The sequence below is a fragment of the Vulpes lagopus genome, chromosome 6, assembly GCF_018345385.1.
Source record: "Vulpes lagopus strain Blue_001 chromosome 6, ASM1834538v1, whole genome shotgun sequence".
NCBI classification, from domain to species: Eukaryota; Metazoa; Chordata; class Mammalia; order Carnivora; family Canidae; genus Vulpes; species Vulpes lagopus.
Window position 1 is genome coordinate 24,437,859 of NC_054829.1, and position 18,003 is coordinate 24,455,861.

The 18,003-nt window shown below is 43.0% G+C and overlaps 1 protein-coding gene across 1 annotated transcript in view; it reads right to left on the reverse strand.

Annotated features, from left to right (window-relative positions):
• IFT43 (intraflagellar transport 43) overlaps positions 1–18,003 on the reverse strand; it is an 81,286-nt gene that overhangs the window by 41,442 nt on the left and 21,841 nt on the right. The window contains exon 3 of the mRNA XM_041759944.1: positions 9,110–9,174. Within this exon, the coding sequence (XP_041615878.1) occupies positions 9,110–9,174 (65 nt within the window). The remainder of the gene's footprint in view (positions 1–9,109; positions 9,175–18,003) is intronic.

Genomic DNA, 18,003 nt, shown 5'->3' on the forward strand with positions numbered 1-18,003 from the left:
TTCTTTTCTTTTCTTTTTTCTTTTCTTTTCTTTTCTTTTCTTTTCTTTTCTTTTCTTTTCTTTTCTTTTCTTCTTTCTTTTCTCTTTTCTTTTCTTTCTTTCTTTCTTTCTTTCTTTCTTTCTTTCTTTCTTTCTTTCTTTCTTTCTTTCTTTCTTTCTTTCATTTTATTTATTTGAGAAAGAGAGAGAGAGCGTGAGCAGGGGACAGGGGCAGAGGGAGAGGAAGAAGGAGACTCCCTGCTAAGCTGGGAACCTGATGTGGGGCTCAGTTCCAGAATCCTGAGATCATGACCTGAGCCAAAAACAAATGCTTAACTGACGGAGCCACCCAGGCACCCCAAGGACTTTCTCTTCTTACTAGCTCATATGCAATCGCTTCATTCATTTTTCCCAATCTTAGACACTCATCTCCAATGGCCCACCTCACTGAGAAGCAAGTAACTGTTCACCCATGGTGCCCAGGACCCCTGATCTCACCATGCTGATCCTGGGTTCCTGTGACAGTGGGAAGCACATGGAAAATAAATTCTCAATATTTCTAATTTGTTTCGGGGTTTTTTTCCCCTGAAAACTAAATAAATAAAATTATGTTTATTGATGAAAATCTGAAGGTCAAGGATTAAGATTTTATGCTTTGAAGTATGGACCCAGGGATACTTGTTCCTTTTTTAATTGCTGCAGCTCTGTAAACTGTCCAAATGTCCCAAACTCAGTCACTGATCAAGTATGAACTAAGCAGGGCACCTGAGTGGCTCAGTGGTTGAGCGTCTACCTTTGGCTCAGGTCGTGATCCTGGGGTCCTGGGATCAAGTCCCATATCAGGCTCCCTATAGGGAGCCTGCTTCTCCCTCTGCCTATGTCTCTGCCTTTCTCTCTGTGTTTCTCATGAATAAATAAAATCTTAAAAAATACATAAATAAAATAAAAATATACTCTGTCATGACTGGACGTCTGTATATAAAACTGGGGGAAGTCAGGATTGTAGATATGGACTGTATTTCAAGCAACCAAATAGTCAACAAATGAAAGTTCTTTATGCAAGGATTTGTTAAGGGAGAATTGGAAAATCACCATTTGACATCCTTCAATTGAAATCATGCTCTAGGCAACAATTCTCAGTGGACACTATGACCTCTAGGTGGGAGTCTGGTGGGGATGAAAATGGAAGGCACATTCCTGGCCCCACTCATCCGTCACAGCCTGGCTTCCGGTGGGCCCCCGCACACCTGCGCCTCTCCCACCAGCCGATGCCTTCTGAGGTGACATAGCAGCATGGGCACAACACCGCCCTCAAAGTGTTCCTGCCAAAACAGTGAACCAGAATCTAACTTGCTGGATTAATCTAGATCTAACTACCTGCTTCATGAGGAACATGAAAAACAGAGGAACAAGCTAAACACCATGATCAGGAAGCATGAGCCAAATCCGGAATGTGGGACACTATGCAGGCCTAATTTCTCAAAGGAAAGGAAAGGAAAGGAAAGGAAAGGAAAGGAAAGGAAAGGAAAGGAAAGGAAGAAAGGAAGAGAAAGAAAGAAAGAAAGAAAGAAAGAAAGAAAGAAAGAAAGAAAGAAAGAAAGAAAGAAGGAAGGAAGGAAGGAAGGAAGGAAGGAAGGAAGGAAGGAAGAAAAGGGGCACCTAGGTGGCTCAATTGGTTATGCATCTGACTTTGGCTCAGATCATGAGCCCAGGGTCCTGGGATTGAGCCCCACAATGGGCTCCCTGCTCAGCGGGGAGTCTGCTTTTCCTTCCCCTCTGCATGCCTCTCCCTCTGCCTGTGTGTTCTCTCTCAAATAAATAAATAAATAAATAAATAAATAAAATCAACGGCATGGGGAAAAAAGGAGGCAGGGGGTGTTGTAGAACAAAAGGAAGACTAAAGAAACCTAATAATAAAAGGCGTAGACCTTGATTTGTCCTTTTTACAATCCAACTATAAAAAGACATCTTTGAGACAATGGAAGCATCTGAAGATGGCTGCACATCAGGTGACATTAAGGAATCATTTTTTAATTTTGATAGGCAGGATAATGGAATGATGGTTAATAAACAAAAACAGTCCTTATCAGTTAACAAAAATTATCTTCAGCAGGAGAGGAAGGAAGGCGGGGAACAATGACATCTTTTCTATATTGTCAAGCTTCTTTCTGTATCCTTGGACTCATAAAAGATAAAAGATTCTTCACATCTATGCGTATACCTTCCTAAGACTAAACAACTACACACACACACATACATTATACACATACAGATATAAAATCCAGTTCTCTCTCTCTAAATATACATATATATGTATGTATATAACTCCAACCCGTCCTTTATCTTTTTCAAAACACAAAACACTTAAAACTATCATTTTAATGGAAAACTAGGGTGACAGACAAGACTGCTCCTGGTTATAGCCTCAGGGCCTTGGCAACTCCAGGCCTGGCCCAGCAGCTGAGCACACGCATCTCAGCACACCTGTACCCAGGGTGCGGCAAGGGGCACGCCGGCGATGAGATCCCAGCCAAGCTACCCTCCAGGCTGAGAAACTGACCCCTGTGGGGATAGGAAGCCTGTAACAATGCTGGTGCAGGAGGACAAAACATGTGTTTGCAACTGCGCTTATATAGATCTGGGAGCCTGGCGGCTCTGTGAGTTTTTGCCTCTCACACTTTTGTAGCCTAATAAGAATTAACTGTTCACTGCTAACAAGAAGGTAAAGAGACTCTGGTATGGCAATGACACACAGAGAGAGGACAGAAGCCCTTTAGTATTCCTGGAACATCTATGCCATTAAAAAAAAGAGAGAGAGAGAGAGAGAGAGAGGAGGGAAGGGGGCAAGCTCAGGCCTGGCACTCGGCTGTTCTCCCGCCATCTTGATGTCCTTGACGCGTGCAGATGGTGTGGAAGTGCTGGCACCAGAACAGCCCAGGAGAAGGAATGAGCGGCCAATGGAGATTTATGTGAGGAGAGTGAGATGGACAAGGTAAAATTGTCAGGAGGAGTTGTTAGAAAGTAAAATATATTGTGACAATTCCACTCCTGCCGTTCATCAATAAACTGACAGATCATTTAGTGTCAATTAGGAGTGATAGATGGACAAGTCCCCATGATCCTGGGCCAAAATTAATGGCTGGGAGGGAGAGGGTGATTGAAAATGACGGCTGACATTGAGAGCAAAGTCCTGAAAGTCCCTGAGGGGCCATTACTTGCCTCATTCCCTTGCAGATCAATGCAGGGACAAACCCAAAAACAGACACTTTGAGACAAAACTTAATCAGACTACCTTTTCTTCTTCTCTTTACCCAGTCTTGTTGCCTCTTGTTCAGCTCTATTTGCCATGGTCAAGTCAGCGACCCAAGGGCTATGAAGGCCCCACTGGGATAGACTGACTCCAAGATGGAATCTTTGGCACAGCACTGACTTTGGCACCAGGGGAAGGGAAAGGTGGTGACCCCAGGTCCCAGAATATTCCTGAATATAGCCCCTTCCTATGGCTCAGGGGTGAGCATGTGAGTCCTGGCACTGAAATCTCTAGCCAGTGTGCTCTGCTATCTTGGGCAGTGTTATGCAAATAAAATAAACCCCAGAAATTCATATCCCTTGGCTGTGAGCTCCTGGTTCATATCTGGAATTAGCCCTTCTACTTTCCCTTGGCAACAACATAGCTGTAGGCTTCTGTAAGCCTCACTTGCCTCCTACCTCCCTAGTAGAGGGATACCTACCTTATAGAATGGAACCTACCCAACAGAGCTGGTGTAATGCACATTTAAAGTGCAGCCATGGACTGAATGTTCATGTCCCCCTTGCCCCAAAATTCATATGCTGAAACCCCAATCTCTAATGTGATAGCACTTAGAGGTGAGGCCTTTGGGAGTTAATCAGAGTTAGAGGAGGTCATGGGGGTAGAGCTTCCATGAGGGGATTGGTGCCCTTATAAAATGAGGAAGAGATATAAGATTTCCCTCTCTATATATGCACACATGAAGGAAGGTTGTGTGAGGATATAACCAGGAAGAGAGCCCTCAACTAGAACGAGACCATGCTGGCACCTTGATCTCAGATTTCTGGTTTCCAGAACTAGCAGTCAAAATGACAAATAGATGTTTGTTGTTTCAACCACCCAGTTGATGGCATTCTGTTCTAGCAGCGTGAACTCAGTCAACGCCATTATCATTATCATTTCAAAAGAATTCAAGCCCAGTGCATGATTTTCCAGTGTGAATTCTCTGCTCTAAGCAGGCTGACAATAAAGTTATATTGCCTCAACACTTTATGTACACCAATGCTCTCCTCACGGTCCTCTTTGTGCATGGGAGTCCACCCAGCCTGCCCCCCAGGTCCTCTGCAAGGGACCCCTTGTCACAGTAATCATTCTCTCCTCTGATGTCACACCACCAATGTGCGCCAGTCCATTTGGTTCTCACTTGCAATGTGCTCCTCCCGTTGTTCCTGATTTTCATAAACAAAAATGCCTGATCTTCCCAATTTGAATGCAAGCTCTTGCAGGGCAGGAGGCAATCTATACTCTGTACTCCCTGGAGTGCCCTGCGAGGAGCAGGAGCTCATGCTTTCCAACCTCAATGGGCGGGTCCTCAATGGGGCCTGACAACGGCCTCTCCTACCCCTTGCTAGCAGCCCCCTCCTCTCTGTAGACATCTGTTCTACTTTGCCTCCAGAGGCCAGCTCTCCTGGGCTCCAACAAGCTCAACAGTTTGCCCTTCTACTCTGAAAGAAGAAGAAAACCAAGGGGCCAATCCAAAATGAAATTCCCCCAATTCCCTACTCCCTCAATTTTTCTTGACAGCTTAACCAGCCTTTCTAACCTCCCTCCTTTCTTGGAGGAAAAATGTCTCTGCCTTCTTCTGTCCAAGGCCAATTAATCTCTCTTAGAAGGTTTTAATCCTTCAAAGGATCTTGCTCCTTCAAATACCTTCTATTTCCCTGCAGTCACTCTTCCCCACATTTACACATATAGTTCTGGACACAAACCTTTCCTTCCAAATACTGTCCCCCATTCTTTCCTTTCTTTCTCAGGGAAGGAGCTGGGATCACCATGTCCTTGCCTCAGTTCCTCTTTAGCCCATACTCTGACTTCTGCCCCAGTGCAAATCACCGTAACCACTTTCTCAAAGGCCCCTAGTAAACTCCAAACAGCCAAATCCAAGGCTCTGACCTTGACCTCTACTTGTGTAGACAACCCAAATTGTACCTCTCTTTCTACCTCTCCTCCAGACTCCTAAACTGTGGAAATTATCTACATGGACCATCACCAGCCTACAAATCATGTCTCTCCTGCATTCCCCATCTGACAGCACCGCCACCTAACCAATCATCGAAGCGAGGTGCCTTGCAATACCCTTCACTCCTTCCTTTGCCCTGTATCCAACCAATGGCACTTCTATGAACTCTATCTCCAAAACAACTCCAAAGCTCCTCGCCTGTCCATGCTCATACCACTGTCCTCGTCTAACTCTTATCATCCTTCAAACAGAATATTACCTTCCCAACAGGGCTTCCAACCTTCCAGATCTCCACTTCCCACACTGGATAGCAAAGTGACCTGATCTGAGAGCAAAAATACTGATGCGATCATTCATTTGTTCAATAAACAGTCACTGAGCACTTATTACAGACTGGCACTATTCGAGGTACTGGGCATATATAAATTAGAGTGTGTCTCCTCTCAAGAAGCTTACTTACATTAGAGAGAAAAAGACTATGACTATGTGTACGTGCACACAAACACCCACATGTGTATGTATATATGCTTATATGTAATGTGCTGATACATAAAGTAAGAGATGGGAACACAGAGTGACCACAGGTGGTACTTTATATAAACTCAGGTCAGGTAGAGCTTTGTAAGCAAGCCATGGCCACGGTAAGAACTTTGGGATTGACTTTGACTTTGGGGAATGGCACTGGAGGTCTCTGAGGAAACAAGTGAAATGATCTCGCTTATGTTTTAAAAGGTCACTCTGGCCTTTCTAGGGGATAAGATGGAGGGAAAACAGATGCAGGGGGAGACCAGTCAGGACATTCTCAGTTGAGTCAGCGCTAGAAGTGACAGCGGCTGGAGCCGAGCGCTGGTAGTGCAGACAACAGATGTATTTCGTCTGTAGACGTCACCTAGTTCGCTGATGGACTGAACATGTGCTGAGATAAAGAGAGGGGTCCAGAAGGATTCCAAAGTTTATGGTCTGAAGTAATGTGGAGGTCACCATTTGTGGAGATCTGAGGGAGACGTTGGGAGATGCAGGTTAGGGGGTGGGACAAAAGGTGTGACAAGTGAGGGGACTGATTCAGAGACACTATGATTGAATTGTGGATCCAAGCAGAAACATCATGTGGATGACTGGATGTTCAGGGAAAGGACTGGAGGGATACATATTTTGAAGTCATCATTGGGAAGGTGAGCGTTAAACCCCCGGGATGGGTTGAGATCATGCAAGCATATGTGCTGACACTAAAGAGAAGAGATTCAAGGATGAGCCCTGGGTCCCCCAACATTTAGAGAGGTCAGGACTAGGGAGCCAAATAAGACAATACTTTGAAAAGTAACATATGAAATGGAAAAGCATCTTTTCCCGAGAACAAACTGAGTTGATCGGGACACATCTTTAACATATTCAGTGATATATTCATTTAATATATTTATTTTTGAGACTTCCTTTTGTTCTCTAAGAAGCAAATACAGGGTCTGTCTCATATCCATATTTCAAAATAAATTTCAGATACTATAAGCACTAAAATCCCCTAATACTGGGACACCTGGCTCAGTGGTTGAGCATCTTTGGCTCAGGGGGTGATCCCGGGGTGCAGGAATCAAGTCCCGCATTGGGTTTCCTACAGGGAGCCTGCTTCTCCCTCTGCCTATGTCTCTGCCTCTCTCTGTGTCTCTCATGAATAAATAAATAAAACCTTTAAACAAAATCCCCTAATATCTTAGGAAAATAGGGCCAGTCTAGAAGACTCTCACTGATAGATGAGACCTATGTTTCAAAGTTATCTTCTTGTTCTTGGTGTGCACTAAAAAGGAGTGCTATGTTTTCTAACGGAAAAAGTGGGGTATTTGCCAGCATGTGAAGAGACAGAAAGACCACTGGAACAGAATAACAAGTCCAAAAGTAAACTCAGGCACATACAAAGATGCAGAATATGAACGGGTAGTTTCTAAATTCACCAGAGAGAGATGGATTTTTACAAAAATGGTGGTGGGATCACAGCCATTTGGAAAAAAAGGTTAAAACTGATCCATACCTTATATGATAGAATTAATTCTGAATGGATCAGAGATCTAACTTTTTAAAATGAAAGGGTGTGGTCATGTTCCAATAAAACGTGATCTATAAAAACTGCAAGCTAGCTTGTGAGCCAAAGTTTACTGAATCTTAATATAGAGAAACAAGAATAAATTAAAATTGTGTATGTGTATGTTTAATTCTGAAAAAAAAAAAAAAGTATAGGAAAGATAGACCAGAAACTAATAAAGAGATTACCCATAGAGGATGGATGGGAATGAGATGGAGGGAATAAGGATGGGAGTGAGACATCTCTATGTGTTTCTACACCATTTTGATATGAGAAGAACATAAAATCACCTGTTCTGCCAAAAACCTACAACGTGAACCTAATCATGAGGAATCAGAGAATACCAGAATTTAAGACATTCTACAGGACAATGGGATCAACTGCTCAAAAAAGACAATGTATGGGAAAGTAGGGAAGGGATTGGAATTATTTTAGATCGAGAGATATTTTAGATAAGATAAACTTATCTTTATCTAAATAAATGTATCTAGATAAATTTAAATAAAAATCCTTTTAGATAAAAAGGCAGAACTGCCCAACACAATGTGTCAAGTCTAACTGGATTCTGGAGCTATAAAAGACATTTTGGGACAACTGGGTAAATTTAAATATAAACTATTATTAAATATTAAACCATTAGGAAATCACTTGGATGTGATAATCATACTGTGATCATCTGAAGAATGTCCTTAATCTTGAGAGATGCATGCTTAAGTATTTAGAGGTGAAATGTCATGATTCTGCAACTTGTTTTCAAATGATTCAGAAGGAGAAAGTGTGTGTGTGAGGGGGAAAGGAAGGGAGGAAAGAATTAGAAAAAATATGTATTTTTTGAAGGCAACAAGTGCTGAAGGAAATTCTAGACAACAGTAATGTCTATGTTTCAAGAAAAAAAATTCCCTTCCAAAGTCTACCTTAAATAGTTAAACTTTATAGTTGGCCATCCTCTGCTGGTGCAGTAGAATTTTTTTTTTTTTTTTTTTTTGGTTTACCTTTCATCTAAGACTTAGTGCAAGGGATTAAAGACCAAAGTGGTTTGCAATCTTATAATTACTAACAAGTAATTCCATTCTGTTTAGAAAGTTACTTTGAGAACACAGAATGAGGGTCAAAAGGTACAAACTTCCAGTTATAAAATAAGTCAGTCGTGGAGATGTAATGTACAGCACGGTGACTACAGTGAATAAACGGTACTACACACCTGAAAGTTGTGTACATATTAAAGGTTCTCAGCACAAGGAACAAATTTTTTGTGGTTATGTATAGTGACCAATGTTAATTGTACCCCATGGTGATCATTTGACAATATATACAAATACTGAATCATTATGCTGTACATCTGAAACCAATAGTGTTATATGGCAATTATACCTCATTAAAAAAAAAAAAAAAGAAGAACACAGAATGCTACAATATGGATGAACTTTGAAAACATTAGGCCAAGTGAAAGAAGTCAGTCATAGAATAGTGATTTCATTCGTGTGAAACGTCCACAACAGGCAAGTCATTAGAGACAGGAAGCAGAATGGTGGCTGCCTGGGGTTGGAGAGACCAGGGAGACATGGGAAATTATGGCTAGTGGGTACCGGGTTTCTTTGAAGGGCAGGGGGGTGACAAAAATGTTCTAAAACTGACTGTGATATTGATAGCACAACTCTTGTAAAGCACAAAGAACTGAACTGTACATTTTAAATGGGTGAATTACCCAGAGTAAGAATTATACCTCAATAACGTTGTTATAAAAAATTTAAAGAAAAACAACACAAGAACAAAGTGCCCATCTCCACCCTCATGAGCTGCTGGCACTTACTTTGAAGTCTTCATGGAATCATCTGCCCAGCCTCCTTGCCTGCGGGGTGGCTTGGGAGGGGGAGCCTAAGAGGGGACAAGAAGCCAAAATCACAGTTACTCACCATTGGCATTCAGGCATGCAGGTGATTAGGTGAAGGCCACCTCAACCCATATTCTATCAAAATCTTTCAAATAAAAATACAGTAACCTTTCTAATTTACTGTCAAAATCAAGGTGCTTTTGAGCCCTGCTGGTGGGAATATATAAAAGCAAGATCTGGAGGGCCATTTGGCAAAGTCTGCTGAAAGCCTTTAGAAAGGCCCCATACTTTTTAAGTCAGAGATTCTAATCCAGGGAATTTATCCCAAAGAAAGAATTAGGGACATAGTGCCATTTGTGAATAGTAAAAAATTCAAAATAGAAATAGACAGCAATAAGAAATTAAATCATGGACTACACACACGAAAATACTATGTAATAGTGAAGAACTGTGGTAAAAAAAGAATACCTAATGAAATGAGAATGGTCAGTATATGTTAACTTTTAAAAACCATGTACACTGGGTGTTACATGCAACTCATGAATAACTGAACTCTACATCTAAAACTAATGGCATTCTTCTATATGTTGGCTTACTAAATTTAAATAATAAAAAAATGATGAGATAAGCACTGTGTGTTATATTGTATGTTGGCAAATTGAATTTAAATATTTTTAAAATAATAAATAAATAATAACTTTAAAAACACATGTTGTAGGGACGCCTGGGTGGTTCAGCAGTTGAGTATCTGCCTTCAGCTCTGGGAGTGATCCTGCAATCCAGGATCGAGTCCCAAGTCGGGCTTCTTGCAGGAAGCTTGCTTCTCCTTCTTTCTGCCTCTCTTTCTCTCTCTGTCTCTCATGAATAAATAAAATCTTTTTTAAAAATGTTGTAAAACAGTGAGCATATGCTTCCAATTTGGTGAAAAGATTTTTAATACATAATATCTAGTGTTAATTAGCTATAAGTACATGAGTGAGAGGGGACACCAGTGGCAGAACTATAGCCAACTTTTAATTCCCTTCTTTGTGTTCTTGTGCATTTTCTGATTTTTTTTACAATTACCTTATATTACTTTTATAAACATAAAGGTAATTTAAAAAAAAAAAGATAAGAGGTTTGCTTAACAGATATAAACTAAATGAGTGGGTTAAAAATCTACTCAGAGTATTTGGGGAGCAGGATTCACCTGCCAAGGATGCATTCAGAAGCCCAAGGGAATTGGAAAATCCCAAGGGAACTGGAAATCCCAAGGGAACGTCAAGCAATCCACTGAGTCAGTCAAGTTGGATAAAAGAGCAAAGAATGCTTCCTATATTCCATTCCCCAGCATTCGCCCAGGACTATTTTTTGAAGTATCAAATTCCTTTTTCTAAAAATGGCATAGAATTATAACTGTCAGTCTCAGTCTAAGGAGATGCTTTGATGATGAATGGATGAAAACATGGGTTGGCCACCTTTTTCTATGAAGGGCTAGGTAGTAAAGATTTTTGATTCTGCGGGCCATAGAGTCTGTGTTCCAACTTGATTCTGATACTGTAGGGCAATAAGCAGCTATGGACAAGAAGTAAACAAACAGGTGCTTTGTGTTGCAATAAAACTTTATAAAAACAAGCAGTGGTCCAATATAGCAGGAAGGATGTGGTTTGCAGAAACTTGGACAAAAATGTGTCATTGCAACATCCTTTTAAATTTATCACTCAAAGCCTAACTTGTAACTTTTTAAGAAAACATCCTCTCAACATGCCAAAATACCTTTATGCTTTTGATATTTTATTTTGCACCAAGATACATTTCCTTTCTGGCTTCTCTAGTAGCACTGCAGCCTGCCAAGGACATGCTCTATCTAGATAACAGGCTTTTCTCCAGGGTGAGCCAGAATCTGCTGGAAATGCCTGACCGAGAAGAAACCACGTCCTAGAATGCTTGCATCCAACTCAGCTCCAGGAAACGTTAAGTAGCACTTTACAGAAAACAAACTTGAGTTTTCTATGCTAGAGGCAGGTAATCCTACCTGAGAGGACTCTGTTTGAAATGACATAAATGCAGAAGTGGAAAACAAGCTTTTGTTTGTCTCTACCAGAGGGATATCCAAAGAAGATATACCAAGAGATGCTCACCGCTGGTTCCCAGTCCACACATCTTTATCTGGTGCACCTGCCACCCATACTCACCCATGCGTAGGCCATAAGGGGAAGCCTGCTCCAAGACCCCCATTGCCCTTAGACACTGACTGAATCAGGGGTGCACCAGTGTGATCCCATTGGAACCAATCAATTTCTCTCTCCTAGGAATCCAAAATTGAAGCTCAGAGGTTAAACTGTTTGGGCAGCATGAGCACTGGAACTGTAAGGATGAGCTGGAATCAGAATAAACCCAAAGCACCACGAGCCAAAGTTGTATATAAGCACAAATTGACAATCTTGTCTTATTGAGCTCCTACTGTGTGTAAGGCACTGCACCAGGGAGACCTGAAATGTTAAAAAGAGAACTGAATGGAACCACACCAGGCCCCTTGAGGATCTTTTAAAGCAATCTGGCCTACAGGCCATCTTCCCTGTGCTTCTGCAGGGAATATCCCATATTTCTTTACCCAAGGACAGAACCATCTTGTGTTAATGAACATTCCTGAATTTGGAGGTCACAGACCTGTGGCCACACGTTGTGTTTAGCCAGACAGTGTTTTTGTGTGTTTTCATTCTAAAATTTAAGCCACTGTTTTTAAAAATTGGAAGATTTCCATATAAAATGTCATTTTCCAGCTTCTCTTGAAAACTCTAAGAGCCAATCATGTTGGGGCTGCTAAGTAGCAGCTGCCCCTGCAGACAGGACCTGTGTATTCTAGGTCCCCACCCTCCCTCTCTGCCTCCTTCCTGCTAAAGTCAAGTGCCAACTGCCACCTATTCCTATTGCTCTTGTGCTGCTGCTTGTCTTCCAGTACAGAATTGTCTCTGTGTGCCTATGTCTAGCGGAAGTAGGAACATGAAAGCTAGGCCAGGCACTTTGAGAAAAGTGGGCAAGAGCATATCTCTTGGCTGGAAGCATGAGCTTACCTTATGACTTCAGTGTGCACGCTGAAGGGATGCCTGTGTCTTACCCATGGCCCCATGTCACTCCCTGAGGCTACCTGCCCAGCTCCCCCGTAGGCAGCTGGGCATGTGACCCCTGAGCTACACTCTCCGAGCTGGGCTCCTCTGCTTTCTTCTCTTTGCTCTGGGTGTTGGGAAGCATGGAACAAACCAAGTCAAATCCAAAGTGCCACATGGTCAGGGTATCCAAGTCTACCTGGAGCTTTGCCAGCACTGTGAGATGCTGGGAGTTCATAAGAAGGCAGGGGGCCCGTGTGGCATTGGCAGGGTAGCCCTCCTTGTCCTGTGATCCCTGCGGTTTTCTACTGCAGGGTGTGGGTGCCAACTGTAATGGGAGGAACAGAGATTGGACCAAAGGGGCTGTGAGAGATGACGCAGCACGGAAAAGGTGCACAAGCAACATACACGTCTGTCAAAATGCACTCTTCTGAGTAACTGCTTAACTGTGGGACTCAATCAGTTGCTGTACAGTAAGTGCTTAGAGCAATGCCTGGCATGTCAGTACTCTATCTTCCTTGTTACCATTGCCGTCATCATCATTATTACTAATGTCAATATACGAAAGGTTACATTGTAGGTAATAAAATATACTACCATTTGGAAAAAAGAAAAAAAAAAGACTTCTCTGAGCCTGGCCTGAGCTGTCGCTTTGACTACTAAGGGACACTATGTGTTTAATAAAGCTCTCTAAGGTTCTAAAAACCAAAATGACCAGTTTTATCTCCTTTAACCACAAATCCCAGGAAGCCATGACTGTGGGGGGGGGGGCGGGTAGGGAGCAGTGAGTACAAATCCCTTCCCACCAGAGGCAGCACAAAGACACTCTCTCATGCTCCTACCGTTACAAAATGGGACCAGCTGCTACATTAGGACGGCAGTTTCAAAACAAAAAGATCACCACATAAGAGTCACACCTCCACACTCCACAGGACTGAAAAACTACTTCCAAAATCAGGGTTTTCCCACAAGTGACTGAAGACTTCAAGAGCTGACATGATGTAAAAACTGTGTTAAGCTACTCTTCCCTGAGATGACAAGAAATTCTCTGGGCAGAGTGGGGCCAAGGCCTGTTCTCCCTACTAGGAGTCTTGGCCAACCTCAGGAGACAGTGCAGGGGCACATGGGAGACCAGAGGGGCATGCAGAACGTGCTCTCTGCAAACAAGGGCTGGGACACGAAGCCGGAGTTATCTCCTCCCTCATGGGAAATCCTTATGCTCAGTCTAGGACTCTGGGTCCCAGGGTAAAAACTTTTTTTTTTTTTAATATTCCCTCCTATCAGTCTTGTTATGGCCACCCACAATTACCCTGTCTAGATGAAACAGACTTAATTGACCACTATTAAGTTATGAAGGCTCTTCCCCAGAATCTAACTTCATTCCCCATGTGGGGAACTGGGCACTGTCCTACGTGCGTGGGGTGAGACGGAAAAAGCAGATGTCACCTGTGTCCTTAAATGTTGCCCCTGTTCAGTGAGGCAGAGAAGAAGCCACATTCGCATGCATCGGGTGTGTATCAACTCCATGTGACGGCATGTCAGGTTCACTTGAAAACTTAGGAGTCTGCATCAGAGGTAGGAGGCAGGTGGCAGGGATGGAGACAGGGGTTTATTCCAGGGACAAGCTGCATCCAAGGTCCAAAGACAAGCTGAGGGGGGAATCTCTCAACCATGGTGTATGAATTTTGCAGTTTTCTTGCCATCTCTGGTGGTTTTACCAGAATACTTTCTCCAAGGTCACCATGAAGACAGAACTCAGTACACAACTGAAGACTAAACAGAAATGTGCCAGGCCAGGAAGTGCTGAGGACAAGGAGAATGAAAGGAAACCTCACAGATTTCAAATACAAACAGAGATGAAAAGGAAAATCATTTCTAAAGGACCTAGATTCAAGGTATAGGGATTCCAGGATGGCACATAACGCTTGGGCGACAGCCAACACTATTCACTGATCATCAGGGGTAGAATAGAAGTCCCTGGGAAACTCCTGGGGGTGGGGGGGTGGGAGCAGTTTGGCAACTCTTACTTTACAATGCACGCCAGAAGTGGAAGCGGATGCAACGTGATCATAATGCAGCGGTTTGACCTAAGGTGCAAATGATCTGTCTGAAATGTAAGGAGATGACTGGCTTCTAGCAGTGTAATTCGAAAGGTCTGGCAGGTCCTTTGCATGGACAGTCCAGCCTGTGAGTGCTTGGCTGCCCCTCCTAAGAGCTATGATGACATCTAAATACTTAGGAAGCCCTGTTTCAAAAAGCATGCCACAGCTTTCTCCCAGGGTGATCTGAAACACAGGGCACACTCATAGGCCACACCACTCCTGCTGCCCCTTTTAGGACCAGCCAGAACTCTGCTTCCCCTTTCCCAAGGTGACAGATGAGATGCTGGGGGATTTCAGGGGCCTGCACACGTTCCCCAGACTGACCGTCAGAGCTCTGGTCACCGCCTGGAGTGGTGCAAAGTTATAACCCTTTCGTTATGGGCCTTTGGTTTGGAGCCCGGGGTCCTTCCCTCTCCTGCCTACCAGATCTGGGTAGGACAAGAGGACATGAATGTATGGGTTTTTTTAAAAGATTTTATTTATTTATTCATGAGAGAGAGAGAGAGAGAGAGAGAGAGAGAGGCAGAGACACAGGCAGAGAGAGAAGCAGGCTCCATACAGAGAGCCTGACACGGGACCCGATCCCGGGGTCTCCAGGACCACGCCCCGGGCCAAAGGCGGCGCTAAACCGCTGGGCCACCCGGGGTGCCCGAATGTATGATTTATTTGCTCTCAAATATTATGTGTCTGAGTTCTCTGTGTAATGACCCAGGCATTTAAAGGAAAAGGAATTTACTCTTCATTCATCCCCTAAACCAGAAACTCACTCTTTAGGCAGGCTAAGATAGTGTGAGTTGTGGCATTTTTTTTCATGGAGCCCAGCAACTCCAGAATCCTTCAAGCACTTGGGAAGATATTACCAATCTGAGTCATGACTTTGGAAGAAGTCTGTTTGCTATCCCCGTGTTAGGAGGAGGGAAAACAAATATAACAAAACAAACAAAAATCCACCCTGGATGCAGTGAAAGGGGGGACAGCTCAAGTGATCTTAAAAGCCAGAAAGAAGACCTGATTCTAGATTTCAAAAGTCCCGGTTTCTCCTTTACATTGCTCTGAAATACAGAGGCATAGCCCCAAGACATCTGCTGGGAAAACCATTTCCAATTTGGGCAGACTTACTGCCAGGTAACACTATCCAAACTTGCTTTAAGAAGGACAGAGTCTTAAAATGTGCAACACCACGAGGGCCAGAAATAGGAACGGGTGATGGTAGCCCACAGGCAGTGCATCCCGCATGTTCTCTCTTGAAAGCTGGTGTCACGTCTCTGAGTGTGGGAAATGAGCACTGCCTGCTGGGGCTGCCGCCTAATGGACGGAGGGGGCAGGACCCCGCATAGCTCCTGAAGAGAAGCAAAAATGTGCTCTCTCCAAAAATAAACAGGGGGCAGGAGAGACTGAGAGTAAAGAGTTGGAAGCACGTGACCAGTGGTTGCGGTCCTGAAATACCAGCATTCTACAAAAAGGAGCCTGTGAGATGCAAGGAGCAGGCGATTCAGGAAACAGCCGCTTTATATGGCCTTATCCGAATGGGCCAGGATTCAACGAACTGGAATTACTCTGTCACAGGGAGCCTTTAGGGCCAGACTTGCTTCTGATCTTTATATGGTTCCCCCAGATTCTTAAGATGCCGAAATAGAAAAAGATGCTGCAGTGCCAAAAAAGGAGTCTTTTGGGTTTAGAAACTTCTCACACACTCTCGAAAGTCCCGGAGAAACCCCTACAGTATGAATCAGTCCCAAATCCAAACGGCAACCTGTTTCAAAAATTCAGTGCAAACACACACATAAATTCCCAACAGCAAAGACATTCAGTTAGGCAAGATGTTGTAGACTTCACACCCACCCTTCTATCACCCAGCTCGTAGAGCCAACACAGCTCCCATGTTCAACCCTTGATTGTGGGCTAAAAGCAAACTTCTCTTCCTGTCTCTAGCAACCTGACAAAAGAGCCAAGAAAGGTATTCTTATATCCTTGATGAGAGACAAGACTAACACTGATTAAGGACATGGGTACAACACAGGGGCTGGTGTGCATTCCTCAGACCTGTCCTCCAAGCCCACTTCCATCTCTGCCAACTTCTGCCTCCAGTCTCCACCCTGGATGTGACAACTAATGCACCATAGCTCAGTTTCTCCATCATGGATTTAAGGTCATGGAAGGTAATGGATATCATCTAAACTAAAAAGTGAACCCCTGGGAGTAAGCATAGCTCTTTCAAGATGAAATAGACATAACAAAATGTAAAATCTGTTTTAAGTATAAGAAAGAAACTTGGGTGTCAGTAGATGTAAAGCCATTGGGTGAAAGATTGATTGATGGGGCACTAGACATTCTCATGGTGCCAAAGAATCTCCCTATACATCACGTGTAGTCACAAGGGAGAAAATGTTCCTTCACAACAGAGATACTTATCACGACCCTAACTCACTGATCAAACTTGGCAGCATTACCAGTGGGAGGCGAGGTGCTGCCACTCGAAGCACACAGCACCACCTGGGAAAACTCCTGCTGCTAATGTTCATCAAGCCTTCTGATGTGATTTCCAGCTTACTGCAAGAGTAAGAGTGAGAGCAGGAAGGAAGAATCAGACAAATCCAACGTGGGGGGGACTCTATAGGACAACTGGCCCAAAAAGTCAATACCACTAAAAAGGTGTGTTTGTTGGGGAGACTATTCTAAATTAAGAGAGACTTAAGAGAAATGCAATGAAATGGTTCTTGATTAGATCCTGATTTGAAAAAACAGCCATAAAAGACATGTGAGGGGCACCTGGGTGGCTCGGTTGGTTGAGCATCTGCCTTCAGCTCATGTCATGATCCCGGGGTCCTGGGATAGAGCCCTATCTTGGGCTCCCTGCTCAGTGGGGAGTCTGCTTCTTCCTCCTGTCTTTTCCTATGTGCTCTTTCTCTCAAATAAATAAATAAATCTTTTTTAAAAAATAGAAGACATTTGATGACAACTGGGGAAAATGAATATGGACCGAGTAATAGTAGATGATGTTAGAGAACTCCGAACACTGTTGGGTGTGGAATTGTGGATTTTTATGAAAACATCCTCATTTTTTTAGAGATAGGTACTAAAGTATTAAAGTGATATGTCATGATGTTTGCTTTGAAATAATTCAGCAAAAAATATATGACACATAAATACATATTTTAAAATAGTTTATAAATTATATTCACGCAAATATAGCTGTTATTGGTAATAGTGGAAGCTAGGCGGTCAGTATATGTTGTTCATTGTACTACTGTGTTTATTGTGTCTGTTTTTCTGGATGTTTATGATTTTAATGTAAAGTTAAAAAAAGAAGAAAATCAGATATATAAAGTTTAGGTTAACAAAAGAGACAAAAGGCAGAGATGATGAGGAGGGGCAACAATGAGGGTTGTTCATGAATCTATCTGTTCAGGGAAGACCCATGCTGAATAGGGACAGATATTCTTCATTTCATAGCTGGGAATTCTTAACATCAACACCCTGAGGACCAGAAAACAACTCTACACCCCAAATCTCTGGTCTTGAGATCCCTGTCAGAGCTACCAGTGACAGAAGAATGAGCTTTCTATACAAAGTGCCTCTTCACACCCTCCCCCAATTCAACTTACTGTGGATTATATTTTAGTTGTGTATATATACAGGTACGTGAAATTTGGGTAAGGAAAAAAATGTAGTGGAAAGAACACTA